The 27,954-nt window shown below is 36.9% G+C and overlaps 1 protein-coding gene across 14 annotated transcripts in view; it reads right to left on the minus strand.

Moving 5' to 3' along the window:
• CEP128 (centrosomal protein 128) overlaps positions 1-27,954 on the minus strand; it is a 393,611-nt gene that overhangs the window by 178,676 nt on the left and 186,981 nt on the right. The window contains exon 20 of one of the 14 annotated variants that reach the window (XM_064571439.1): positions 26,136-27,923. The exons of the other annotated variants lie outside the window; for them this stretch is intronic. Coding sequence (XP_064427509.1) covers positions 27,886-27,923 — 38 coding nt within the window. The 3' untranslated portion in view covers positions 26,136-27,885. Of the gene's footprint in view, positions 1-26,135; positions 27,924-27,954 lie in introns of those variants that run through there. 14 annotated transcript variants of the gene reach the window in all.

Below are 27,954 nucleotides of genomic sequence, written 5' to 3' on the forward strand. Positions count from 1 at the left end.
TTGGTATCACTCCTTCTGTTTGGAAAAAAAATCATCAAATATTTTATTTTTTTTAATGATTTTATTTATTTACTAGACAGAAAGAGACACAGTGAGAGAGGGAACACAAGCAGGGGGGAGTGGGAGAGGGAGAAGTAGGCTCCCCGCAGAGCGGAGAGCCCAATGCGGGGCTCCATCCCAGGACCCTGGGATCATGATCTGAGCCAAAGGCAGACATTTAATGACTGAGCCACCCAGGCACCCCAAATCATCAAATATTTTAAAGATGCTCTACAAAACAAGAACTAGAGGCCATATTTATTTTTAAAAAAGAGAGTGTCCAATACTAAGTTATGAGATCTAAAAATAAAAAATATTACAAAAAGGCAGCTCCATACTTACTAATATGTTTAACTGAAACTTTAAGTCAGTTGTTTGAAATTTAGACCATAATTTCCCACTTAAAAATGGTTTTGTCCCTAGAACAGATCATAATGCATAAAGTGATACTTTGTTGAAATATTGGTTTGCATTGCCAAAATATACATTTGAAAAACTTATTAATAAAAGAAAAATACTACAAATGAATAAGAAATCATTTTCAATTTACCTTAGATGCTAGCGTTTCAGAAAGGATGTTTAATTTGAGGATGAGGATGGATATAGCAGAGACTCCTAAGTATCTCCCACAAATGCTTTAGACTCTTCCAGATACATGACTTCAGTTCAAGACTTGATTTTTTTCCTTAAGACAGAAGACTTCATTTGCATGGTTTCCATACATTCATCACAACTAAGGACTGTTTTTGGAACTATTAAGCTAATCATATTATTTGCAGTATATGAATGAGGAGGTAAAAAGGAAAGGAAGTAGAGCTGTTTCCGAGGGCAAACCTTGGAACAGAAAGAGAAGAAAATTTGTTGCCGGAGGTTACATCTGTGCCTATGAGAGAGAAATGTGAAATGCAAGACAGGAGAAATGGAAAGCACACGAATACATGACCTTCATAAAGGAGAAAACAGGGTTTGGGAAACATTGGGTCAGAATTGTCTTCATTGGTCTAGACAGAGGTTGGAAAAAGGCCAGGCAATATTTCAGAGAGTAGGTGACACATAAGTTGAGCTTTAAGAAATAGATGAAGCTGTGTCTCTAATAAATAAATAAAATCGTTAAAAAAATTAAATATTTGATGATTTTTTTTTCAAACAGAAGTAATGATACCAGTTGATTTTCAATGATCAACCAGTAGATGAAGATGGACTTCTAAACAGAAAAGAAAAAAAAAAAAGTATTTCCAAAGGGTCAAGATATGAAATGGGAAGATGTGCTCAAATAATGTCAAATCATGTCACTGGAGGGCAAAGTGTCAGGGAAAGTAAGAGTAGTAATAGACTTAAAGATTCCATAAAAACTTTAAGGGTCATATGATGTACCCCTTATACAACAAAATACTATGCAAAGGATTAGGCAGGGTAAACATCTTCAGATTTCTTTATGGATCAAACACTCTGGTATTACAGAGAATAGACTGGATGGTGGAAAGACTTAGAGACAGGGTATGTGCCATGCATAGAACATAGAAAGGCTGAACCACAGTTCAGTAGTAACTGGGAAAACACAATAAAAACAAAAAGTGGTGGTGGAGGGGGTGTGGTGTGCGGATTTTCAAGCTATGAGAAAGGTAAATGAGGACCACTTAGTGATAGTTTGGTTACTGGTTTGGGAGGAGTATTGGGAGGATACTGGAAAGACCTGGAGGTTTCTAGACTGGCTGAGTGGATAGAGAAGAAATAAAGGAAGACAAGTAGTATATAAGAACATAGTAGGTTAATACTCAGACACAAGGCATTTGAGCTACTTGTAGGACATCCAAGCAAATATGTATTTGAAAGATAGTAAGATACCCATGTATGAATACTGAGGAAGGGGCTGTAGCTAGAAGTCATCACCATTTGGATATTTAAACCATAAGAGCAAGCTAAATCTTCCAAGAGCACATGGGGTATGAAAAGATAAGAGGGTCTGGAATATTTAGGAAACACTAAAATTTAAGGAATGGAGAGTAAAAGGAGCTGACAGAGGAGCTTGGAAAATGTTTAGAAATGCACTTAGTTGGGGCACCTGGGTGGCTCAGTTGGTTAACTGTTCAGCTTTTGATTTTGGCTCAGGTCACAATCTCAGGGTCCTGGGATCAAGCCTGGAGTTGGGCTCCATGCTCCGGGCAGTCTGCTTGTCCTTGCCCTCTGCTCCTCCCCCTATTCATGCACATGAGTGCATGCGCTCTCTCAAATAAACAAAATTTTTTTAAAAAATAAAGGTATCTTGATGAAGTCCCAATAGTTCATTTTTGCCCTTGCTTCCCTTGCTTTTGGTGATGTTTCTAGGAAGAAGTTGCTGCAGCTGAGGTCGAAGAAGTTGCTGCCTGTGTTCTTCTCTAGGATTTTGATGGACTCCTGTCTCACATTGAGGTCTTTCAACCATTTGGAGTCTATTTTTGTGTGTGGTGTAAGGAAATGGTCCAGTTTCATTCTTCTGCATGTGGCTGTCCAATTTCCCCAACACCATTTGTTGAAGAGACTGTCTTTTTGCCATTGGACTTTCTTTCCTGCTTTGTCAAAGATTAGTTGACCATAGAGTTGAGGGTCCATTTCCGGACTCTCTATTCTGTTCCATTGATCTATGTGTCTGTTTTTGTGCCAGCACCATACTGTCTTGACGATGACAGCTTTGTAATAGAGCTGCAAGTCCGGAATTGTGATGCCACCAGCTTTGCTTTTCTTTTTCAACATTCCTCTGGCTATTCGGGGTCTTTTCTGGTTCCATACAAATTTTAGGATTCTTTGTTCCATTTCTTTGAAAAAATTTATGGTATTTTGATAGGGATTGCATTAAATGTGTAGATTGCTCTAGGTAGCATTGACATCTCCACAATATTTGTTCTTCCAATCCATAAGCATGGAATGTTTTTCCATTTCTTTGTGTCTTCCTCAATTTCTTTCATGAGTATTCTACAGTTTTCTGAGTACATATTCTTTGCCTCTTTGGTTAGATTTATTCCTAGTTATCTTATGGTTTTGGGTGCAATTGTAATGGGATTGACTCTTTAATTTCTCTTTCTTCTGTCTTGTTGTTGGTATTTCTGTGCATTGATTTTATATCCTGCCACTTTACTGAATTCCTGTATGAGTTCTAGCAGTTTTGGGGTGGAGTCTTTTGGGTTTTCCACATAAAGTATCATATCATCTGCAAAGAGTGAGAGTTTGACTTCTTCTTTCCTGATTAGGATGCCTTTTATTTCTTTTTGTTGTCTGATTGCTGTGGCTAGGACTTCTAATACTATGTTGGAAAAGCAGTGGTGATAGTGGACATCCCTGCCGTGTTCCTGACCTTAGGGGAAAAGTTCTCAGTGTTTCCCCATTGAGAATGATATTCGCAGGAGGAAACAGTCAATAAAACCAAAAGACAACAGAATGGGAGAAGGTATTTGCAAATGACATATCAGATAAAGAGCTAGTATCCAAAATCTATAAAGAACTTATCAAACTCAACACCCAAAGAACAAATGATCCAATCAAGAAATGGGCAGAAGACATGAACAGACATTTCTGCAAAGACATCCAAATGGCCAACAGACACATGAAAAAGTGCTCAACATCACTCAGCATCAGGGAAATCCAAATCAAAACCTGAATGAGATACCACCTCACAGCAGTCAGAATGGCTAAAACGACACATGTTGACAAGGATGGGGCGAAAGGCGAACCCTCCTACACTGTTGGTGGGAATGCAAGCTGGTGCAGCCACTCTGGAAAACAGCATAGAGGTTCCTCAGAAAGTTCAAAATAGAGCTACCCTATGACCCAACAATTACACTACTGGGTATTTACCCCAAAGATACAAATGTAGTGATCTGAAGGGGTACATGTACTCCAATGTTTATAGCAACAATGTCCACAATAGCCAAACTATGGAAAGAGCCAAGATGTCCATCAATGGATGAATGGATAAAGAAGATGTGGTGTATATACATATATATTCCACAAATGGAATATTACACAGCCATAAAAAAAAAAAAAAAAGAAATCTTGCCATTTGCAACGACATGGATGGAACCGGAGGGTATTACGCTAAGCGAAATAAGTCAATCAGAGAAAGACATGTATCATATGATCTCACTGATATGAGGAACTCTTAATCTCAGGAAACAAACTGAGGGTTGCTGGAGTGGTGGGGATGGGAGAGATGGGGTGCCTGGGTGATAGACACTGGGGAGGGTATGTGCTATGGTGAGTGCTGTGAATTGTGTAAGACTGATGAATCACAGACCTGTACCTCTGAAACAAATAATACATTATATGTTAATTTAAAAAAAGAAGATAGTAGGAAGGGAAAAATGAAGGGGGGATATCAGAGGGGGAGATGAACCATGAGAGACTATGGACTCTGAGAAACAAACTGTAAGTTCTAGAGGGGAGGGGGGTGGGGGGATGGGTTAGCCTGGTGATGGGTATTGAGGAGAGCACATATTGAATGGAGCACTGGGTGTTATATGCAAACAATGAATCATGGAACACTACATCAAAAACTAATGATGTAATAATGTATGGTGACTAACATAACATAATAAAATAAAATTAAAAAAAAATAAAGGTAATGCACTTAGTAAGCAGAGAAGAATGGTGTCAAGAGTTCACTTAGAAGAGAGCAGCCATCAATGTCAAGTGCTACACAGAGATGAAATGCCAAGTCCACTGAAAAGCTGCCTTTGGATTTTACAATTAGGGTATCACCACTAATCGTGAGAGTGGTTTCATAAAATCAGTAGGATGAGAAATCAGATTTCAGTAGTTTGATGAAAGAATGTGGGAGCTGAAAAAAGCAATGAACATGATGGTTCCTCACAGACCTTCAACCAAGAGTAAAATTAAGTTGGGGCCTAAATTCAGACTGGGTTGTTTGTTTGGACAGAGCACTTTAGCACATTAATATACTGGAGGAAAGGAAACATTACAGAAAATGGGTACAAAATATGGAAAAGAGTGAAGATAACTGACATAGCAGATAATGATTCAGGGCAGAGATAGAAGGTTGGTTTTCAAGTAGAACCCTGCCAGAGGACTGTGTATATTATACCTGGATTAAACCTAAGACACCGCCCCTTGAAATTAGCTGTTTATTTGAATTGAGGTCATATCAAATTACCAAATGCCAGTGACTGAAATTTAAGAAATAAAAAAGTTTTCCAAACATCAAAAGTAAGGAACTCTATAAATCAATTTGACCTTTCAGGGATACAAGATTTCCTTCTCTATTTTTAGCTTTACTATAAAACAGATCTTATTGATGAACCAGAAGTGTAATGGTTGTCCTCCTTACACAATAAAAATAATTTAGAGGTACTAAAAGGTAGGTAATGGACTTTCTATTTTCATGCCATAATTATATCTACCAAAATGTATCTAACAGTCATTCAATTGAATGTCTTCGAGCACATCTTTTGAAACATCTGAGATTAGGGAATTTTAATGAAATACTTTCTAAATTATCTACTTTTCCCTCTCTAAACTTATTACTATTAAAATCACATTTGAAAAACCTTATTTAATTGATTTTATTCTTAAAATAAAACGGCACAGCCATTTTCTTTTTTGTCTGTGCTTGCATTTTGTTTTTAATAACTTGGGCTAACTTGGAAAATGCTGAATAGAAAATAGGCTAACATTTTTAAATAGAAATATAGAGGAAGTCATGCTGTAACATCTGTTCTATCTCCTTACCTCAAAATGTGAAGATACGTTTATATCAGATTTTGAATGTGCTTTGTTTTATTTTATTAAATAAGAGTTTAGGGACGATCACAAGAAGACTCATTGAACAAAGAAAGCGTGGTTAAGGCAAAAGATGAAAATCAGACACACATCAACATTTGGGGAAATAACATATGTCATCAGACATAACCAAAGCTATTTCACAGGACTGTGTACTTGCCTTTACAAAAAGAAAAAAAAATATATATATATATATGTATATATATATATATACATATATATATATATTTCAAAGACCATATATAGTCTATATAGATTTTTTAAAATTATTAGTTTTTATGGACGCCTGGGTGGCTCTTTCGGTTAAGCATCTGCCTTCAGCTCAGGTCATGATCCTGGGGTCCTCGGATCGAGCCCCACGTCGTGCTCCCTGCTCAGTGAGGAGTCTGCTTCTCCCTCTCCCTCTGCCCCTCCCCTGCCCCCAGCTCGTGTGCTCTCTCTCTCTCAAATAAATAAAATCTTTTAAAAATATATTAGTTTTTAACTTGTCTTTCTGAGCAATACGAGCTTTGTCCTGGTCATTCCAAAGCAGCTACCTAAGTGGAGGTTACAATTAGTAACCAAGGGTTTTGTTTTGAATTAGTAATTTAGGATTTTGTGGCATGAGGGATTCAAAGAGAAAGAACAATGTAATATTAACATTCATCTTCTTTCATGCAATATAGGATTTTTGGAGCCAGATACCAACTTGAGAGAAAATACTGTCCCCCAGTTTAGCAAACCAAGGGACAAGCTCGTTTAACTGACCATAGAGCTTTAATGTAAGGGATATCCAAAAGGAATAGGATAGGATAAATAAGAGAGTCTGTTCCTTTTGTCTCAAAGGAGGGCAGGGAGGAGAGAGATAAACAAACAAGGCTGTCTCACATATGAATTGATTTTCCTTTCTCTGTTCTCTGTCTAGAGAGGAAGAAGCTTATTAGATCGGCAAGGATAAAACTGAGGGGAGGGCAAGGCTCTAGTTTCTTGGTTCTTGTTCAAGACTGTGAAAAGTGACTGCCTCGCAAGCTGCCCCAGACAGCAAAGCCACATCGCCCTGGCAGGAGAGCACCGTCAGGTAGAAAGGGGACCCAAGGTTTAATCTGCTGATTAGCCTATGGCTAAGAGCCTATGGCTCTTGTGTTGTCTAAAAGAAAGCAGAAGCCACTGACAGTCTGGCTGAGGCCCCTACCTGAGAGGCTGCCATAATGAAGGGAGGCTGCAAGGCACAGGGTTCTGTGGAATCAAAGTGGACACATATCCAGGTCTCAGAGGAGCTGAGGGCAGCGGTGAGAGGAAAGAGGAGGTCAGGCTGGCCAGCGCTACAGGAAATGCTGCCCGAGATGAAATGCAGCAGATGACAAGTGACACCAGCTACAGACTCCAGCCATCAAATCGACACCAGCAGGGAAGCAACACCAAATGGATGGAGAACTTCACTCAAGGACAGAGGAGTCGGGCCAGTCAAGTCTTCTCTTCTGCCTCAAAGATGCATAAGCTGACCTATCCCGGGAGGTCGAGGAAGTTATCCGAGAGACTTAGCTTTCCTAGACTAAGTCAGGCTGAAAAGGCCTGTTTTAAACTTTAAGCTATATTTAGTTCACTCTTTCCCACTCCACCATCAGCCTTCCCACCTCAGAATTGGAGAGTTCAACGTTTCAGCTGTTCAGGCTAAAATCTTCATTATCATCTTTGACTCCTTTCTTTCTCTCAAATTCCCCAACTACATTCACACCCCACCCCCGCCCACTCTACTCCTGCCACACTGGCTTCTCTGTGGTCTCAAATAAGCTGGACATACTGCTGCCTCTGGGCCTTTGTACTACTGCTTCCCTTTGCCTGGGATGCTCTTCTCCCAGATACACACATGAATTTTCTTTCATTCTTTGTTCCAACAGCACTTTCTCAATGAAGCCTACTGTGACGATCTTATTTAAAATTATACTTTGCCTTTAGTAGCATTCCTTAGCCCTCGAAGCCTCCTTTCTATGCCTTTTCCCATGGCAATTACTATCTTCTAAGGTACTCCAAATTTACTTGTTTTTGTCCATCACCTGTGTCCTGCCAATAAAATATAACCAATACACCTGCGGGGATTTTTGTGTATTTTATTCACTGCTGTATCTCTAGTTCCAAGAACAGTGACTGGCATTAAAAGGAGGCACTCAAATATTTATTGAATGGATGATTAACCAAAGGGACGAGATTCAAGAGGAAAATCAGATTATGGGCTGAATTAAGGAAATCACCTTTGTTTCATACATCTATTTGCCCTTGACATTACAGGTGCTCAAAGGTGATTTATTGACTCCTCGTGTATATACTCCTGATCATATTCTTATTGTCACCTTTCCCCCATTCCCCAGAGTAGCTCCTAGACTAAGTGATGTCTAATAAGAGTAAAATCAAAACTATGAGCCATGTTTAAAAATAGCAGCTAACATGTATTGAATGCTTCCTAGCCACTAGCTACTATTTCAATTTTTCATATATCAGCACATTTGATACAACAATCCTACCAGTTAGACAATATTATTAGTGCAATTTAACAAATGAGGCGACTAAGGAACAGAGAGGTTGGGAAAGTTTCCCAAGGTCACAATGTGGTAGAGCAGTGAGACTGCAGAGCCCACGCTCTTAACTTCACCCTACGGTTCATGCGTGTCCCTAGGTTGCTTGGATACCCTGCAGCAACCACCTGCTTATTTTTTGTACTATACTATATCAAGAGCTACTTGTTTAAAATCAAGTAAAAAAAATGTCTAAGAGAGATACAGTAATACAAATACATAAAGCAAAACACTAACCAAAATATCCACACATAGCAGGGTTTTTTAATCACAGATATGTCACCGCCTAAAAATGTACACTGTAAAAAGATTATTTGTTCATTTGTCTTTACTATTCTTATGGTTACTTATGGTAACTTGGAGAGAACAGAACTAAAGGTAAAGTTATTAAAATAAAGGGTACAGATTGACAGATTAAGCAAGAAAAAGGTCAGATATAAAAAGGTAGGCAAAATCAATCACTCACAACTGTGTTAAAACAGCAGAACCTTGGGAAAAATTTCTTAACCTTTCAGAGTCCAGTCTTTCATTTGTAATAAAGACACTTATAAAAAAAATAAGGTATAAAAGGACCCTCCCAGTTCTGAAAACTATGATTATCTCTAAGTCCAAATTAAGTTGTGTACATAAGTTCTCCAGCATCTACCAGGAGACTACATTCTCTGTAGTATCCCAACTGTGAGCATGCCTTCAGTTACTGAAGACTTCCAGACGACTTTGTGTTTGTCATGGCATATCTAAAAATGTTTTTGCTGAACAATATCAGTTTTTAAGAATTTGCTCAGGTCCCTTTCTAATTTAAAATTTTAAAAATCAAAAGCTAAAAACTAAGAAATCAGAAAAAACTGTTCACTATTTTAACTAGATTTGATGTCTGATTTTCTTAGAACAGTAATTTCCCATTCAAAAATATTAAAATCAACGTAATCTATTTTTCAGTTTTTATTGTGAGATAATTATAGACTCACATACAGTTGTAAGAAATTATAGAGAATGATGTGCTTGTACTCTTTGCCCAGTTTCCTCCAATGGTACCATTTTGCATAACTGACATTCAATACTGCCACCAGGAAGTTGACCTTGGATACAACCCACAAACTTTATCTGGATTTCACCAATTTTTAACCTATACTGTGTACGTGTGTGATGTATTTAATTCCGTGCAATTTTACCATTTTATCACATGTGCAGATTTGTGTGAACAGCAACACAGTCAACACACAGGACAGTTCCTGCACAAAGATCCCTCATCCTACGCTTTTATAGACACAGCTACTGCCCTCTCTATTTTCTTTTAAAATAAAAGAACACTCAAGAAAATTGTTTGGGCAACAGTGTCTTAATTTAGATTCAACCCACAAAGTAATTACTGATAAAACTCTAAACTACAGAATTAAGAAACTAGATTACCAAGACAGAGGCCTCTGTGATGGGAAGAACACACTAAAAATAGCACCTTCATTTCTTATCCACAATTAAGTTTAGAATGACAGTATCTCTGGGAAACAATTTCGATATGTAGTCCCAGATCATTAGAAGATTTTACAAAGATTAAATTGGGATTTAAGAAGCCAGTACTCATTTGAAGAATAAAGAAAGCCATAGGGCAAACATCCCAGCCAAAAAGTTAACATTAGCCAAAAGAATATTCAAACTAAATTTTCCAAGAGGTATCATAAATAAAATTTAGGGTCTAGTTATTTGAAAATAAAATTATCCTTCACTTTTGAAGATTACTGCCACTCTTATCACACCTAAAAAATTAGTATTTAATAGTATATTCAAATATTATTAGGCAGTTGGTGTTCATATTTCCCTGACTTTTTTTAAGTTTGTTTGAAGTGGGATCATGCAATGCAATTTCATTCATTGCACTGACAGATGGGCCTCTTCAGTCTCTTTTAATCTACAGATTCTCCCTCCAGCTCCTTTACTCTCTGTAATTTTTGTGAAGAAAACAGATCTTTTCTCCTGTAAAGTTCCCACAGTCTGAATTCTGCTGATTGAAATGATTCCTATGTATATACTATAAGTTGGTAATTAGATCTAGAACCTTGATCAGATTCAGTTGTGTGTGTATGTGGGGGGGGGGGGCAGGATTACTTCATGAAGAGTAAAGAGCACAGTGGTTCTAAAAAAACATCTGAAAATCTTTAATATACCCCCCCCCCACTGAGAGGTGAGAGGGGTGGGAGAGCTATGGAGGAGGGACATATGGACAGGCTTGTGAGTAGCTTGTAACCAACAGAATACAGGGAAGTGATACTGTGTCACTTCCAAGGCTAGGTTAAATGCAGCTTCTGCACTATGCCCTGGAACCCAAGCTAGGAGCCCTGAGGCTGCCCTGCTGTGAGCAAATGGAGCCACGTGGAGAGCCATGTGGAGATTCTCTCATGGGTAATTACAGTCTTTAAATCAGCCAAGCCCACATACCAGACAACAAAGAGACATTTCTCTTCATTGCTGCATATTACCACCTTCTGAATGCACCACTCTTTCTTCAACTAGCTCCCCAATGATGGACACAGCATTAGTTCCAGTCTTGTAATTAAAAGTAATACTGCAATAAGTAGTGTTATGCAATGGGCCTTTTGTATGGTTGCTACTGTATTTTTTTTTTTTTTTGTATCTTTAAAATAGATTTCTAGAAGTAGGAATGAGGAATCAAAAGTAAATAAATGTTTAAGAAAATTAACTAGATTCAAAGTCACCTTCAAAGGAGTTGTAACATTTTGCATTCCCACAAGCCATGTATGAAAGGTTGCCTCAGTTCCCAGACTCACAGACATTCTCACACATCTGGACTTTTTATAAGTTGTTTATATATTAGGGATATCACCTCTTGTCTATTATAAGACTTGAAAAGACTTATTCTGAGTCTGTAACTTGTCTTTTTCTTTTGCTTATGGTGGGGGCTTTCAGCCATTTAAAAAAGTTTCTATGCAACCAAATTTATTAATCATTTTATTCCTTATTGCTTCTGCGTTTTAGCTAGTAGTTAGGTAACTTTTGCCTACTGCCAGACTCTAGAGGCGTGTGCCCATGCTTTTTCTAGTATTTGCATACTTTCATTGTTTACATTGAAATCTCTGGTGCATTTTAAATGTGATCTGGTAGATGGTGTCAGGAATGGAGCTAACTTTACCTTTTTTCCATATAGATATCCAGTTATTCCAGCACACGTGTTAAAAAGTCTATCCATTCAACTGATTTAAAATTCCAGTTTTATTTTAGACTAAACTTTTTCAAGCTTTTGGGTCTATTCCTGAATTTTCTATTCTGTTCCACTAAAAGAAAAAAATTATTATAAAGATTTACAACTACTCTTTAATCATGCTCTTCTTTTTCAGGATTTTGCTGGATATTTTTTTTTTATTATTCTTCCAAATGAATTTTACAATCAGCTTTCCAAGCTCTGATTTAAAAACAAAAAACAAGGGCGCCTGGGTGGCTCAGTTGGTTAAGCGACTGCCTTCGGCTCAGGTCATGATCCTGGAGTCCTGGGATCGAGTCCCACATCGGGCTCCCTGCTCAGCAGGGAGTTTGCTTCTCCCTCTGATCCTCCCCCCTCTCATGCTCTATCTCATTCTCTCTCTCAAATAAATAAATAAAATCTTTAAAAAAAAAACAAAAAAAAACAAAATAAAAACAAAAACAAAAAGAGAGTATATGTATATGGAATTGCATTAAATTCATAAATTAAGAATAAATGATACCTTTATGATATTTGAGTCTTCCTACCCAAGAAAATGGATACTTTCCTCTAGTATTCACTCCTTCCAGTATACTTCTATGTCTTTCAGGTGTATTCTACAGTTTTCTGCATATGGGGTTTTACGTTTCTTATTAAGGTCAGTTATACCTAGGTATTTTATTTTTTTTTTTGATAAATAAGGTCTTCATTTCCATTTTATTGACCAAATTTTTTTTGGAATGGTTCTGTTTCTACTTATTTATTTATATAAAGAAAGTAAGAACACATGCATGTGTGGGGAGGGGAAAGGAAGAAAGTGAGAGAGAATCTCAAGCAGACTCCACGCTGAGCACAGAACCCAACATGGGGCCCGATCTCACAAACCCAAGATCGTGACATGAGTTAAAATCAATAGTTGGACACTCAACCAACGGAGCCACCCAGGCACCCGTGAATGGTTCTGTTTTTTCCTATCAACAATTTTGATAGTCTGCAAATGAAATGTCACAAGAAACATCTGCCTTGCTTAGAGATGATACCTGATCTATGGAGGATCCTCTAACTGTAGACAATTCATTAAGAAGTAAAGCATAATCTAGAGCTGTAAGAAGTTTGCAATGGGATCGATACGTATTTCACATTTGCTTCTATAATCAAGTCACAAAAACCACAATGAGATCGTCATCTTTCTATCACATACTATAGAGCGACATGGCTATAGACTATAGAGCACATACTATAGAGCGATATGGCTATAGACTATAGAGCGAAATCTAAAAAACTGGGCGACCAACTAAGAACAAGAGAATGGCTGAAACAGGTATTCTCTTGGGGGAAAAAAAAAGTAGCGAGCACAATTAATTCTAGCCTAATAATTATTTTTGAATCCCGACCTTTGGGTCAAAGAAACAGATATTCTGTACCTATAGCTACTTACAAAAACTAGCTATTTGTTAGGGACAGGTATGGACAATCTCAGAATGAAATCATTTTGTAAAATGGTACACATATAATCTCCATCACCAAAGGTTTTTAAAACACAGGCTGAACAGTTTCTGTGTTCTTACCAGCCTTACTTGATAATTAGTTACTAGACAATAGAGCTTATTGACTTTATTTTCTCATGTGAGATCCCACAATTGTAGCGTGAAATCAGTATATCATATTAGTATAGGATAGAAAAAAAGTTAAATTCTGATTAAATACTCACACACAAAAAAAACAACAAGATAAACCTACTCACATCTACTTCAGAGTCTACTGGATTCATACATATCTCTGTAAACCTACCAAAATAATAATAGTAAAAAAAATATTGTTGTAAAAAGTAACAATAACTTGTTCATATCATAAAACCTAATTTCTTGGACTTTTCCACAAGTTATTTTGGAACATTATATATATTAAAGGAATAAATATCTTTATTTACATACTTTTATTAAGTAGTATTCAAGTAAATATAAAATAAAGCAAGTCACTTCTAATTTAAAGTTCTCCTAGAGAAGATTATCTAATTAACCCCTTGTTGGTTGGTGTACACATCAACCTGCCCGAATTCCCCACACCTACTTAGGAATTATATAGCATGTACAATCCATTGACTTTAATTGGATATTCTCTTGAATGGAATAAAAAAAACAAAAGTGATTTAGAATAACTAGAACTGGCATGTACAAACTACAAAACATTTACACAGAACAATCTTAACGCCATAATATGATTTTGGAAATGAACCATCTGATATCCAAATTGTCTAATAATTTTTTCTTCTTTAAAATGATATAAAAAATTATAGGCTAAAATCATTAACTTGCACACTCTGGAGCATTAAAGTAAATCGTGATAACTCACCAAATATAGCAAACATCCATCCTCTTCAGAAAACAAAGTATGGCACCCAAAACCAAAACAGTCCCCTAGGCTTGCGTGAAAAGCTTTCTAATTTTGTTTTTCTGATCTCCAGAAATGTTTTTCACTGTTTCTGTAGATTGAGTTAAATGCTGTATGAGGCAATATAAAGCCAACAAATTCACGTAGGACACCTTTCCTATTCTAAATCAGTCCCTTTTTACTTTTGTAGTGTGATCTGAAGTGTGGTCTGAAGATTGACATATGAGACTAGGCCATATATATGCACACAAATACAGTGAGTGTGTGTGTATGTGTATACTGTGTGTGTATATATACATATTTATTGTTTTGCCACTCTAATAGGATTCTTACATAACATCAAATAACACATAAAACATCACTTTCTCGTCAAACATAAGCAACAAGCTAGCATTAAGAGAAAACAATGAAATTGTAGTAATAGTATATTTTTTTAAGAGTGAGAATAATTCCTTAGATCTAATTGCATTTATTTATTTTTGTACCAATTCACTTTTGATTATCTTTTTTTACTACAAACATAAGTACATGAAATGAACTTGTGCATTCTATTCTAAGTCCAGTGACTACACCTGGCCATCCTAAGGAATCAGTGCATAATTCTCTTTCGAAAGGAACTTTTTAATTTGCAACTTAAAAAACACTGAATATAAGAGGACTGAAAAATTTGAAAATACAAACGCTAATGTTAAGCTCTATCTCCAACACAACGAAGAGTTTGAGACAGCTAAGTTTAGGAGTAGTGTCTGTCTTCTCTAAGGAGCTCAGCGGATATGGCTCAATTCTATGTTGGAGCCTCTTGATCATTTTCACTTCCACATTCCCAACTGATCCTATCAGATCCAAGCAGGCTGTCCTTAACAATTTCAGGGATGTAAAAGGAGGCCCTGTCGCCTGTGGTCTTCCTTTTCCACCCCAGACTCCATCTAGCACCAGGGGGCCTAAGCCATGAATGTGGAAACCACTGCACACACCCAGTCCTTTTGTTCCCTCAGCTACTTTTCAACCACCTCTTGGGCCTAGAGTTATTCACAGTGTCCTTGAGAAGATATATCCAGGAAAGCGGCCTGAACTGTTCCTCTACACAGGCTCTGGCAGTTTGAACAGGGAATTCTGGAGTCTAGTAGCCAAAGCATGGTCTAGAAAAGGGAGATGCTGTGGCTATGAGTGGTTAGTCATGCTTCCATGGCCCCATATACTCCTCATCCCATAGAAGGGTGCTCTAAAGCACAAGGCCCAACACAGGTACTGAGATGTACCCTCACAGGGTAGCTAGAGAACACAATAATCATCAAGACTTACATACTTGTTAAATTAGAAACCTTCTTAAAGTTCTGCCAATCAACCTATCTCAATCAGGAACACATCAGCTATCCCATCATTAATATTCTAAAATGACAACCAAGTCAGTGGCCAGGGTACACTTTCCCTGAGCCTTGCATTCCCCATTAGATCCAGCTCCAGCTGGACCAGCAGACTACTTCCAAATGCTACATAACCTACAAAGGATACACTGAAAACACAAGGTTGAACTAACTCCACCTTTTGCCAGACACTGCCCTGACCTACCTGGAAAGAATACAAAAGTTAAATTTAGCCATATCACAGGGTAGTTGAGATAGACACAGACATACTAGCAAGTTGAATAATATCATAGCTCCTTGTCAGTACTAATAATACAGCAGCTATTAAGAAAAGCACTTTATGTGGGAGGCATTATAGGTAAAAATTTCCCCATTGCTCCGAGCATTAGCCTACAAATAAGTAAAAGGAATCATCACACTCACCCACTAGAAAACATTTGGTCATTGATAGAAAACACTCTTCATAATCTAGTATCACACATTTCATCTTATTTTATTCTTCCTGTCCCACTATATTCATCTGCTAAAATTTTCTCCTGCTTCTCATCTAAGGAAGCTGTTTTTTATTTGTGCCTTCCTGAATTTTGTCCTATTTCCTGGGCAAACGTGGCCTTTTCAGAATTCTAAGACTTTGTGTAGGCTGTTTCCTTTAGCTACTTCTTCACCTGGCAAATTCCTGTTTAACCTTCAGAGTCCAAAGGAAATACTTCTCAGTTCCCTGACCCACTCAGGTAGAGCTAGTGCCTTGGTTATGCATGTATATAGCACCTTATTAATATCTACAGCAATATATATGAGGGTGCATTGCATGAATATCTAGACTACTGGGCCATAACCTCCTCTAGAGGAGGGACTTAGTCTTGCTATTCTTTGACTCTTCCCAGTCATGCACATAGTAGGTTTACTTTTGTGTATGTATTTAAAGCATAAAATGTTTTTAAATACAGTAACTTCTGTTCAGCATCCTTATAAGTACTGGATAAAAGAGAAGGTTGAAACTAATGTTAGTGATTTTGTTTCTAATTTTATGTAGATTGTATTCATCCTCCTACAAATAGCCTATTTGCACAAAGAATCAAGAGTCAGCTGCATGGAAAATCTTGGTTATTAGAAATGATGTAAAAGCAACTGGAGCCTGGCCATTCAGTGTTGCAGTTTCCTATTCTGTTTTCAACACCTAGTGTTTACCTCTTTTGCTCTGCTGAGTGGTAAGAAAATAGAGAACTCAGTTCAGTGAATATTACTAATGCACGTAGGATCCAATTTTAATATCCTGAAAAAATAAAGCTACTTGTAATAATACCAAATATCATATTCTTCCTCAATACAGCAGAAGCCAGCAAAATATCAAAGTGTAAATCTCAGACATTTAATTGTACAATATACTCCTTCCTAAACAAGCCCATGTTTTCTTTAGGATGTACGTAAAAAATTGGAATTTAAAAATTTCCCTGTAAGTCTACATGGGTTGCATCAACCCACCACACACACATAGTTATTTCTCTCATTGGGAATATAAACACCACCACTCTGAGATGGGAAAGGCAATAGAAAAATAAGAGAAGGAGGCCTATTGCTGAAAGGCCATTATGTCAATGGAGCATTAAGGTGTGTTTCTGTGCACATGTCTATGCACACATGAGTCCATGTATGTGTGTTGGTCCAACTAAAAGAGAGAAGACTGATACAGCAGGTTTTCTCAGTGGTAACTTAGAATCAACTAAGAACAGATCTAGAAAATTACCCAAGCTCTTTCATATTTTCTCCATGCTGACTGTAGCTACATCACTTCAAGGTCCCCGTAAAACCAACAGCCGAGAACTGCTTTCCCCACTCTTCACACTCTACCCACACCCCACACGTGAGAATAATAAAACCACAATGTAGAAGCAGCAGATCAACACCTTAAGAAACATGGAACATTTTAAGAGCAGCAATATTGTCCAATCAGCCAAGTATATTATCAAAAGGCCAGTTCCCACCTTAAAACATGAGTCACTAGGGCATAGAGTCTTCATTTACTTAATCCTCTGAAAATTGGCCTCAACCATAATTTGGAAAATATATAAAATCCTACCCTCCCAAAGTAAGTCAGAAAACAAAATTTTTTGAGCTCCTATTATTTGTCAGGCATTGTTCTATTAGGCAGGTGCAAAGCACATTCCAATTAAAAAATAAAGAGAAGTTAATTTCAAACACTGATAAAGGCAATGAGGAAAATATATGAAAATGTAAGAGCAAGTTGGAATTACTGAAGACGGCTTCTCTGTGGAGGTGACACTGAAGTCAAGAATGATGAGAAGGATGGGCGCCTGGGTGGCTCAGTTGGTTAAGCGACTGCCTTCGGCTCAGGTCATGATCCTGGAGTCCCTGGATCGAGTCCCGCATCAGGCTCCCTGCTCGGCGGGGAGCCTGCTTCTCCCTCTGACCCTCCCCCCTCTCATGTGCTCTCTCTCTCTCTCATTCTCTCTGTCTCAAATAAATAAATAAAATCTTTAAAAAAAAAAAAAAAAGAATGATGAGAAGGAAAAAGACTCTAGAGGAGGAGCACTCCAAAAACAGGGACTGAGTACAAATGGACCAAGGCAAGAAAGAGCCTGGTAGACGGGAAATTAGTTAAAAAAAAAAAAAAAAGAGGAGCCAAGGAGACTATGTCACTAGAGAATGTTAAGCCAAGGGATTCCTTGATTATTTTATGTAACAGCCATTTACTTGCTGTATTACCTCGAGCAAATTACTTCTCTGTACCTGAGTTTTCCCATCTACACAATGGGGACAGTAACAGCACCTACCAATTAAGTTGTGGTAAAGATAAAACAATTTAACATTTTAGTACTTAGAATAGTGCTTGGCACTGTAAATTATGAGTTAACCACTATTTCATTAGCATTAATATTACCTATATTATCAATAATTTAAAAATAATCACTCTGGCTGATAGATAAAACAAAAAACTGTGTGAGTGGAAGAGTGCAAGCAGGTAAACCAGCTAGGTCGTCACTGCAGTAATGTCCAGGCAAGAGTTGATTCTGAGTCAAGATTACAGCATGGGACAGATTTGGAGTATAGTCTACAAGTAAAGCCGATAAGACCATTTAATGAATCAAATATGCAAAGTGCAGGAAAAAATAGAAATAAGACTCCTAAGTTATTAACAGTTTGAGATATAACTCATACACCATATAATTAATCTATTTCATGTGTATAATTTAATGGCTTTAGGTATATTCACAGAGTTACATGACCATCACCAATACTAGAACATTTTTTATTACCCCCAGAGGAAACCCTGGGCCTCTTAGTTGTCACCTCCCAGTCTACCCTTCCTGTTCAGCTCTAGGCAACCACTAAGCTACTTTCTGACTCTATACATTTGCCTACTGGGGACATCTGATATAAATGGAATCATATGTGGCTCTCTGAGCTTTCTTTCACTTAGCATAATGTTTTCAAGGTTCATCCATGTTTTAAAATTTATCAGTACTGCATTTCTTCATATTGGTAAATAATATTCCATTGTATAGCCATCCCACACTTTATTTATCCAATCACCCGTAGAGAGACATTTGGATTGTTTCACTTTTTGGCTATTATGAACATTTGGCTGCTATGAATATTTGTGTACAAGTTTTTGCGTGAATATGTTTTCATTTCTCTTGGGTATATATACCTAGGAGTAATACTGCTGGGTATCATGGTTTAATTTTCAAGTAACTGCCAGACTCTTTTCCAAAGTTGCTGCACTATTTTACATTCTTATCAGCAGTAGATAAGGGTTCCAATATCTCCACATCCTCTCCAACAGTTATCTGTCCTTTTGATTATAGCTGTCCTGGTGGGTGTGAAATGGTATCACATTGTGGTTTTGATTTGCATTTCCCTGATGGCTAATGATGTTGAGCATCTTTTCATGTGCTCATTAACCATTTTTATATCTTCTTTGGAGAATTGTCTATTAAGACCTTTGCCCATTTTTTAATTGAGTTATTAGTCATTTCATTATTGAGTTGTAGGAGCAAAGCAAAATACTTCAAGCAAAGGTTAATTGAGAAAGAAATAATGGTCAAATCTAGTATGTCATGTTAGTTCACAAAATTTGTAAGCTTAAAGGCAAAGACTCTGCCATAACTCACTTTGAAGGATACTTGTCCCTTATAGAGCGACTAGCAGAATCAGACGTAAATTATCTTATTTTTTTAAAGATTTTATTTATTTATTTGAGAGAGAGAGACACAGTGAGAGAGAGAACACAAGCAGGGGGAGTGGAAGAGGGAGAAGCAGGCTTCCTGCGGAGCAGGGAGCTGATCCGGGGTTCGATCCCAGGACCCTGAGATCATGACCTGAGCCAAAGGCAGACGCTTAATGACTAAGCCACCCAGGCACCCAGATGTAAATTATTTTAAAGCATAAATGAAAATACTGGAAACAGAGCCCTTGAAACAAGAAGGAAGTGCCATTATCTTCAGTTCAGGTAGAAGATGGTAACATTTAGAACTCATTTCCCACGGATATGAACAACTACATTTCACTCCATGGAGCAATTTAAATCAGCTGGGCAGTGGCTGCCTAAAGCAGTGTTTCAGGAGGGATACTGAAGTCGTGGCTAACTCAGTAAACTTAGTTTACTAAGGAGGAGGACCAGAAAATGAGAATGGTGGCAGTGTGTTGTAGGGCACCATCCCTAAGAAAGTTTATATATCTTGAAAATATAAAAGCAATGCAAGAAGTTTTTTAAGGCATAAAGGTTAATTTTTATTTATAATAATTTTTATTTATAGTATACTTTTAATATTTGAAAATGACCAAATAAAATGTAAGGATTAAGCTTCTACCAAAATATCACTTAGTACCATTGTCAGAACCAGAACATTGAGTCAAATGGATCATAGATCTAAATTAGTATGTCATTTCTTTCTTTTTTTTTTTTTAAGATTTTACTTATTTGACAGAGAGAGAGAGAGAAAGCAAGAACAGAGGTAGCGGAACACAGAGGGAGAAGCAGGCTCCCCACTGAGCAGGGAGCCCGACGTGGGGCTCCATCCCAGGACCCTAGGATCACGACCTGAGCTGAAGGCAGATGCCTAACCGGCTGAGCCACCCAGGGGCCCCTAGTATGTCATTTCATATGCATCTTTCTCAGAGCCTGAATCACCGAATCCTCATTTTCACATGACTTAATCAAACCCACATGGTAAGCCTGTTATTTTCCCCTGTAGTTGAACATGTGACTCAGACTAGAAAGATAACCACAAGTCTTATACAATTCAGTAGCAATGATTTTACTGACATAAAAGACAGTCTGTACAAATTATTGGCAATTCATTAATTTTAGTATAGGGATAATTTCACATTAGTATTTATATTCAACAAAGTCTCACAGTCCTTACTTCTAAATTCTAGTTAAAAAAAAAGCCGATTAAAAAAAAATTAAACTAGGTTCAACGGATCCAAAATTTATATGGCATAAAAATACAATAATTTTAGCAATAAAATGATATAGGGCATAAGTTATAATCATTGTGTAAGTATGTGTGATATGATATATATGGAATATCATATCACACAGATACTTTACCTCTCAGTTTTCAGAAATGGAAGGAATAATAGTAAGAATAGAATTCTGGACAAAAAATACAAAGTAGCAGAAAAAGTGGAACCACCATTTCCAAACTAAATAAAATTAGTTCAGCATGACCTTGTAGTGATATTGGGAAGTATTATTTAACATAAGAAAACAAAATGGATCATGACAGTCCCTGCTATGTGTGGTTAGGGATAGGACTGTGAACATTAATTTGTTAAGACTCTTTGTAAGGGAGGGAGAGACAAGTTTAACTAGTTTAAGTCAAAAAGGAAAGAATGAAATGCAGCATCTGATCAAGAAGGGCACAGGCATAAATGAGGGCAAATGGGGACAAGGGCTTGACACCAGCAAGCCTATCATTTGCCCTACATCTCTAGTTCTTTTCTGAGTGTTGGCTTATTTGTCTGCTATTACAGTTTTGTTTTTTTTTTCTCCTTGCATGAAATACGATCTCTGATAGAGGTTTATAACCTATCAATACCATGTCCCAAGTATAAAAAGAGGTTTGCTCTCCTATTTTGAGTTTGAAATTTTCAATCAAGGAAGGATTCAAAATGGCCTAGACTGCATCATATCTCTTACAAAAGTCCCTGTGGTGAGGGGCCAGTGAGCCACCAGGGCAGATCAGCCTGGTTATATCACCATCCATGTGTGTCAGGAAATACAGTCCATTAGAACAAAGAGGGGGATATGAGGCTAGGAAGTCAACCAATTAGTATTTATTACAATTTGGCAACATTAGTAGATGAAACAGAGAAGTGAGAAAATGAACTCAGGATGGACACTTCAGGACGCAATTATGGCAAACCAGGTACCAAAAGGCAAATATTTACTCCCAGCAAATATTAACTTTGCACCCACCACAGCAAGGGCAACAGATATGGTCACTGGCCTTATGGAGTTTATACTCAACACATATATACATATATATAGATGAAGGACAGATGACATATAAATAAATACATGAACATAGCCAAATAAAATTATAGCTTTACATGCTCTTTAAAGTAAATGAACAGGCTGCAATGACAGAAATAAAGGAAAGGACCTACTCAGAATGGGCGGCAGAGTGAGGTCCACCTGAAGAGGGAACATTTAAGTGAGCTAAGACCAAATGCAGCAGGAGAGCAAAGCTGTATGTGCAGGGGAAGGGGGAAGCAGAAGTAGGACACGGGAGGGGAAACAACAGGTGTGAAAGTTGTGAGGCCAAAATAGGCTCGGCAAGTAAGAAGAACAAAAATAAAGGCAGGATAAAATGTGTCTAGAACTTCATGCTCAAGTTGAGATGGGAAATGGATGAAGCCGGAGCACAGGGAGGAGCCAAATCAGGAGGGAGGTTGCGAATCATGGTCAAGAACTTGGATTGTTCCCCCCGCCCCCCACCTCTCCAGGTCACTAAAGGGTTGAGGTAGGGTATGATATAATTTATGTTACAAAGTAATTACTCTAGGCTGCTGAGTGGTGGATGATAGTTTAATGGGAATAAGAAGAAATGGAGTCATTTCCTACACTTCCAGTCCAGCCACATTTTACAAAGCAATCTCTTATACATTATCCATAGATCCAAAAGCTTGTCACTTAACCGCTCATAGCTTTAATTTTCTCATCAAGAAATCAGAAATAAAAATACCTACCTTTAATAAAAGATTATCTGAGAAGTTATGTAAGATGTCTAACACAGAGCTTGGCATGTGGTAGGTACTCAGAAAACATTAGGTCCCTTTTCATTTCCTTCCTGTGTAGCTAATAAAAACCTTGGCAAATTCATTAGCAGGTGCTTAATTTTGAAAAACAAAATGCTAGAGCCAAACAACTTGGTCTAGACAGTCGAAACAGTGCCTGAGCAATTTAGACTCCATAGTCTGAATGGAAAAAACCTTGACCAGAGCAAAATATTTACTAAGCTCTGCTGTCTAAACCAAAGACAACATGACCCAGGTGCTGCAAAGAATAAACTCTGTTTTTAATAAATATTCAAATTATTTACTGCAAACTATACAATGTAGAAAAATGTAGGTAAAGTAGGCAAATAAATCCTAAAGTGTGCTTCCTTTTAATTTGTTAAAGTGCCCTTTACTACTCAGCTGCAAAAATAACTGCTATTCTCTACCATCTGCTTTTAAACAGAAGTAGAGAAAATTGAAAAATTCAAAGAATCTAGCCTATTCAAATCATTTCTACATATCTTTAATTTCCCTTCTGATAGTTTGGTATTGTGGCTATACTATTTATCATAAGATGCCTTAAATCATTTTTTAGATCTAAAGTAAATATTTGTTTCATAAATATAATATTAGAGTATATAAGCTTCTCTTTATAATAAAGTTACCATCTTCTGCTTCCTAAAGAGTCCACAACAATCCTGGCAATCCTACTACAGATAAATGTCTCACTGCAGGAATGATGAAATAATAGACAATACAGAGGGTCTTCTAGGGCTGTGCTGTCTAATACACTAGCCATGAGCCACACATATGCTACTGAGTGTATGAAATGCAGATGGCTGGAACTGAGATGAGCAATATGGGTAAAATAGCTGCCAGACTTCAAAAGTTCCATATGAAAAAAAGCTCAGCGATTTTTCATATTGATTACATGCTGAAATGATCATATTTAAAATATGATGGGTTATATAAAACACATTATTAAAATTAACTTCACATTTTCTTTTTACCTTTCTCAATGTGGTTATAAGATAATTTTAAATTACATATGTAGCTCACATTTGTGTCTCATTTCTTTTGGACAGCACTGCTCTATAATGAAGTACATTTTTCAACTAACAGCTCTGTATAAATCTGTTACGTAAGTCAAGATATAAACAAATAGATGGATAATTAAACAGATAAATAAAGCTCTTGATATGATATCTCTGGTTAATTTCACAACATGGCTTAATAATTGTTTGAGGGAAATGCTAAGTTTAAGTAATTAGGTAAATTTTAAAGTTAGTATTACAGGTTATCTAATAAACATGTATTAAATGAAATGCTTATGGGTTACACGCTGTGATGGGTCATGGAACACCAATATATTTAAGATAAGGTCTATGTTCTTATGTGGTTCATAGGTTTGTGCAAGGATATAAATAAGAAAATAAGTAAATGCAATAAAACATTTTCGGTGTTGTGAGAAAAGAATCTAATAGTTCTCTAAAAGAATTTGGGGAAGGGGAGAGCATTTTTCTTCTTTCAGAGAATAGATAGTGCTACTGGTATTTAGGGTTTGGAGACCAGGATAATCAGATGCCTTTCAATGTGTGAGAGCATCCTGGACCACAAAGAACTGTCCAGTTCAAAATATTCCTAGTGCCCCTACTGAGAAACATTCAGTGTCATGACACGCTGTAGACATGATCACAAGGGCAAAACACAACACAGACATGGCAATTATGTTCTGAGGCTGGTTCCTGAACACTAAGAGACTCCATTCTAAGAGTGCAGTCAACATAAAATTACCCAAAACCTCCTCTGTTCTTTGGTATATAAATATAAATACACATACACACATAAACATAACATATACACTTATAGATATGGTGTGTCTAAAATAACATATTTTGCCATTCTCAGTCTAAGAAAAAAAATAAGTTACTTGAAGCATTTAATAGCTATAAAACAAAATTTCCATATATGAGCAAATAACTTCTTTTAAAAAATTTTTACCATTTACAAATACTTTTGTTACTGAAACAGGAACACCAACCTTGCCATTCTTATCAGACTCCCAAATGGAAAATAAGTAGAGAGAGAGAGGGGGAGAGAGAGAGAGAGAGAAACCTCTCATTTGTCAACGGAGCAATCACTATTCCTTTTAACCATTAGAAAAGATACTGCCAATCTAGAATGATACAGTAAACAAAAAAGATAGTAACTACTCAATAGAAAATGCCAGAATCTTTAAAGGAAAAATGAGCCAAACTACCATAATTAGAAATTAAAACATTCATTATCTGAAAATAATAACATATATATGAAATCTATAAAAAATGTCATAGCTCAATATCAAGCATGCTCATCTCTCCCACCCAAATCAAAGAAAGATCCTTTGAAGAACTTACATTCTAGAATCTTATTCAGGCTTGAAGCAACAGGAATGTTTTAATCCAGGCTTAAATCTAGGGTAGCAAAGCTATTTGCCTCAAAAATAAGGGTGTAGTACCCTTTTCAAAATGCCTTACTACATAATTATCTCTATAAGAAGCACAAAACTTTGAACCATAAATTATGGAGGGAAATCTAGCATAATGGTGGAATAGTGTCCAAAAACTGATACCCTTATTTCATTAAAATATTCAGGGCTAATTGTGATTTTAGCACTTGTTTTTATCCTCACTTTGTTCATTGGCCAAACTTAAACACTTCTCATCTCCTTCAATGAAAAGTGGTGCTATTATGTGTCTGGAAGCATGAGCACGGTTCCTCAAAGCCTAATTTTAAGGTCTTAATTGGCTGAGGCAATGGGAGACCATACAAAGCCCACTTCAGAGAGAAGGGCAAGATTGCCAGGTCACTTGAGAACAGATGAAGAGCTAACTAGAAGCTATTGCTGAAATCTTACAGTGTTCTGGGAAGTTTTACCAAATAGTAACTTACAAAGAATGGAACATAATCATCCATCATAACACAGAACCCAGAAAGGTTGAAGATGGCTTATAGAAGCAAAGCCTAAAACAGAAAGAGTTATCTTCACTTAATAATTGAGGATCCTAACAAGGCAAGAAAGTTTTATAGAAACAGTACTGTGACTGGTTCTGCGGTGTGTTGTGGATATCAAATAATTGGCTATATCTTCTCATAACCTCTAAGTCTCAGGAACCATGTGATTATAATTCAAGAGGGTACTACTTAGTAACACTTTTGCTTATTTGGTACTACTGGACCTGTAGTCAACATCTACCTTTGCAAAGATGACCAGTCATTCATCCATCCACCCAACATTTGTTGTGTGTTATGTGATAAAAGACATGACATCAAATAAAAATTATCTTGGCCCTCAAGCAGTTCATCATTTAAAAAATAATACTTAATAATTCATCAACATACATATATTATAAAAACACCCAATTTGGAATAATTTTAAGTAAATTAATTAATTTATCATCAACTCCAACCACTGATAAGTTCTCAAAACAAACCTAGAGAAGACAAATTTTCATTTGTGAAATTCAAGATTATGAAAAAAGAAAAGTTAAAAGTCTGGAATTACCCTATAAAAGTCTTTAAAATTATTTTATTTTCACATTAACAATAAAGATGCATAATAAAAAGATATGAAACAATATACACTTTTAGGTTTGAGAACAGTGAGAACTTACTACTGATTTTTTTTTTTTTAAGATTTTAATTTATTTCTTTGACAGAGAGAGAGCAGGAGAGCACAAGCAGAGGAGAGAGGCAGAGGGAGACCGAGAAGCAGGCTCTCTGCTGAGCAGGAAGCCCGATGAGGAACTCGATCCCAGGACCCTGGGATCATGACCTGAGCCGAAGGCAGCCGCTCAACCAACTGAGCCACCCAGGTGCCCCTTACTACTGATTTATATATGTCATCAGACAGATACTCCTGAAATTTCAATAAAATGTTTGTAAGTTTGTTTCAATCCTCTCTGTTAGAAAAAGATCTAATGAGAGGCTTAATTCTTTTTTTGGTCCCCATGCAATTAATACATTCTGATTATTTACTCTAGACTACATACCCTAGTTGTTTGCTCCATTGTTCATTCACCCATTACTTCACTCAACAAATATTTACTATATGTGGCTATGAAGAACAAGAAAAACTAAGCTGCCTATTATTAAGTTTTACCTCCAACTGCCTCTCCTGGGCACCAAAGGTGTTTTGTTTATTTGTTCTTTTTTTTTTTTTTTTTTCCTATCAACCACTGAAATTCAATTCTTAAGTTCAGGTATGCTCTATCTCATTCTTATTTTCCCAAGGCCTTTTACTGCAGAAAATTTGTTCCTTTATTTCTATTACCTATTCCAGAACACAAGTTCCCTCTTATTCAAATTATCCCCAAGAGGAATGACCCACAATTGACAAAAACTGAATATACAAGGAGGAAAATTTCTATAAATCCAAGAATTATAACATGCTGGAATTTAAAAAAAAAAATTTATTTATTTATTTGAGAGAGAGAGAAAGCGTGCATGCACGAAGAAGGGGGAGGGGGGTGGAGGGGCCCAGGGAAAGGGAGAAGCAGGCTCCCAGCTGAGCAGGGAGCCCAACACAGGGCTCAATCCCAGTACCCTGGGATTATGACCTGAGCCAAAGGCAGACGTTTAATCGACTGAGCTACCTAGGTGCCCCAATATGCTGGAATTTTGTATAAGAGAAAGTTCATATTGATCAGAAGATATTGTAATTCACAATCAAAATCAAAATCTAAGAGGAAAACCTCCTTTTGGAAAAAATATGCATCATTTAAAAAAATGGAAATCTTAAATGGTATTAATTCCAATTAATTAACTTACATGGAATAATCAGACATTGGTATTTTTCAGCTACATTTACAGATCTTCAAAAACTACAAATGAGGGAGATGAGATCTAAAAAACAATTATCCCCCCAAAACAACTATCCCCCAATAAATGCTCTAATCATTTACTTACTCTGTTCCTTCACCAGGAATAAGAAAAGGGAAGAAGTAGTATAAGATACTATGCATAAAAATAAAAACTCTGTAAGATCCTTTTTGTAGGTAATTGGCACATCTCCCCTTTTCCTTCCCAATCTCCAAATCCTCCAAAGCATAGGTGCTTCTTTCCTTACTTGTGACAAAGAAGCCAACAGACCTCTCCTTCTCTACTACCATAACAGCTATGATATGTCTGATTTAGCCAAGAAACGGGTACTAATAACATCTGACTAGCAGGGAAACTTCCTAGTAACAGAAATCACAAAGACAAACTTCTCTTTATGAATGTTACAATAATCTACAGTTTATATTTCCTCAGGGCATTTATAGCATTTCACAGTCAGAGAAGACAGAAAGAGTCATCCCTTCAGTGGCTGTTTCCTTGGAAGCAACAAACCTACATGAAAAAAAAAAAACAACAACTTTAG

This window comes from Mirounga angustirostris, unplaced genomic scaffold, assembly GCF_029215605.1.
Source record: "Mirounga angustirostris isolate CCGP_5_RB_7025 unplaced genomic scaffold, mMirAng1.0.hap1 SCAF_9, whole genome shotgun sequence".
NCBI classification, from domain to species: domain Eukaryota; kingdom Metazoa; phylum Chordata; class Mammalia; order Carnivora; family Phocidae; genus Mirounga; species Mirounga angustirostris.